Source organism: Alexandromys fortis, unplaced genomic scaffold (genome assembly GCF_014885135.2).
Source record: "Alexandromys fortis isolate MF-2015 unplaced genomic scaffold, M_Fortis_MF-2015_v1.1 scaffold_56, whole genome shotgun sequence".
Lineage (NCBI taxonomy): Eukaryota > Metazoa > Chordata > Mammalia > Rodentia > Cricetidae > Alexandromys > Alexandromys fortis.
Window position 1 is genome coordinate 4,946,509 of NW_026067935.1, and position 1,776 is coordinate 4,948,284.

General features: G+C 46.0%; 1 protein-coding gene across 1 annotated transcript; it reads left to right on the forward strand.

Annotated features, from left to right (window-relative positions):
• The first annotated feature begins 310 nt into the window (after window positions 1–310).
• LOC126504358 (spindlin-2-like) lies at window positions 311–1,120 on the forward strand. The gene has a single exon (XM_050146654.1). The coding sequence runs from the start codon at window positions 311–313 to the stop codon at window positions 1,118–1,120; it is 810 nt and encodes a 269-aa protein (XP_050002611.1).
• The last annotated feature ends 656 nt before the right edge of the window (window positions 1,121–1,776 follow it).

A 1,776-nucleotide genomic window follows, 5' to 3' on the forward strand; every position in this document is an offset into this window, starting at 1 on the left:
ACTTTGTCAGTTCAGGGAGTAGGTTTCTTAGCAGAGGAGAATTGCCTCTGGGCAGTAGAAATGTGTCTCTGAGTCTGTTAAACTGAGCTGTAGAGAATCATTTGCTGATTTTCCTATTAACTTCTCATGACAAAATTACATTTAGATATCCAAACCTGTTTAGCGCTGCCTGCGTCATCTGCCCCAGAGTTCTCCCAGAAAAGAGCCTTGGCCTCATATCTTCCCCTTCTTGCAGGCACTCATGGTGGAGGTGACGACTTTGCATCTGGTTTAAACAGACGAGTTCTTCCAACCCAGAGAGTGGGCAGCTATGAAGCCCAAGCACAGAAAGATAGCCACAAGACAGTGGATCAGTAGTGCTGTGGCCTACCGCACTAGGTCTGCAGCCATGATTGAGATGCCTCTGAGTATGAGAGGCTGGCCACCTCTCCAGAAGAGGGACGGGTCATCTCTCCAGAAGCAAAAACCGGGCAGACCTTTAGAGGTCCTGGAGAACATTGTTGGCCACAGAATTTCTCATGGATGGAAAGAAGGCGATGAGCCAGTCACCCAGTGGGACGCCATCGTTCTAGACCAACTGCCGACAAATCCCCCCCTCTATTTGTTGAAGTACAATGGGATTGATTGTGTCTACGGATTGGAGCTTCACCACGATGAAAGGATTTTACAACTGAAGATCCTGCCTAATAAAGAGTCTTTTTCTCAGGTGACAGACACCCACCTCACAAACAGCATAGTTGGCAGAACAGTGACACATGAATTCGAGGGCACAAATGGCTCTAAGGATGAGTGGAGAGGGGTGGTCCTAAAAGAGGTGCCGATCATGAAGACCTGGTTCTACGTTACCTATGACAAAGATCCGGTCTTGTACATTTACCACCTCCTGCATGACTACATTGAAGGCAACCTCCACATCATGCCAGAGAGTCCTCCAGTAGAAGTGACGTCGGAAGTAGGCAGAGATTTCATGATAGGCAAATGCGTGCATCACAGCAAAAGCGACGGAACCATAAAGACGGGCAAAATCGTTTACCAAGTTCCCACCAAACCTTCCATGTATTTCGTCAAGTTTGAAAAAGACACCCTTATCTATGTGTTTGATGTGAGGAAGATCCAGTAAAGTGAAATTCACAAAGTGTGGAGGGGCAGACATAAAATTTTGTTTGGGGAGAATGCTCTTTTTTTTTTCAGAGATACCTAAGGTCCTCTAATAACCCCAGTATCTTTTCCAATGGAATTTGTCTTGCTCTAAAAATAAAAAAATTGTGAACATGCTGTGTTGTTTGGTAATAGAGATTGGGTGTGTCTGGTGGATGGGACATCAAAGAAGACACGTGTTGGCTCGGGCTATGAACGGTACATCTAGGGTCACAGTAGGCTCAAAACGGAACAGGACTTAGATGGTCTGGTCTGCTCAGAGAGGGAGGAACTGGAGATGGGGGTTGGGGAAGAGGACAAGATGGCTATTTAGGAAGCAGTGGAGAGGGGCAAGAAAGAGGTAGGATATCAGGGAGGGGTAAAGCTTGAGGGAGATGCGTGCGATCGGGAAAAGTGTGAGAGATAACAGTGAGGTCTTGAAATTAAGGGGAAACAGAATCAATTGATCAGGGAGGAACACATATGTAGACTCAGAAGCAGAGAAAATTCGGTTTCGTTTGATTAATGGTTATAAAGTAAGTCATCGAATCTTTTAAGAGTTACTGTTTTTATTATGTGGATGGGGCAGGGTATGTGTATGTGAGTACTGTGGCCACAAAGGCCAGAGGAGCCAGGTCC

What these genes read in the sequence shown, in the direction of transcription:
- LOC126504358 (XM_050146654.1), top strand. Translation starts at nt 311, where the DNA reads ATGAAGCCCAAGCACAGAAAGATAGCCACAAGACAGTGGATCAGTAGT.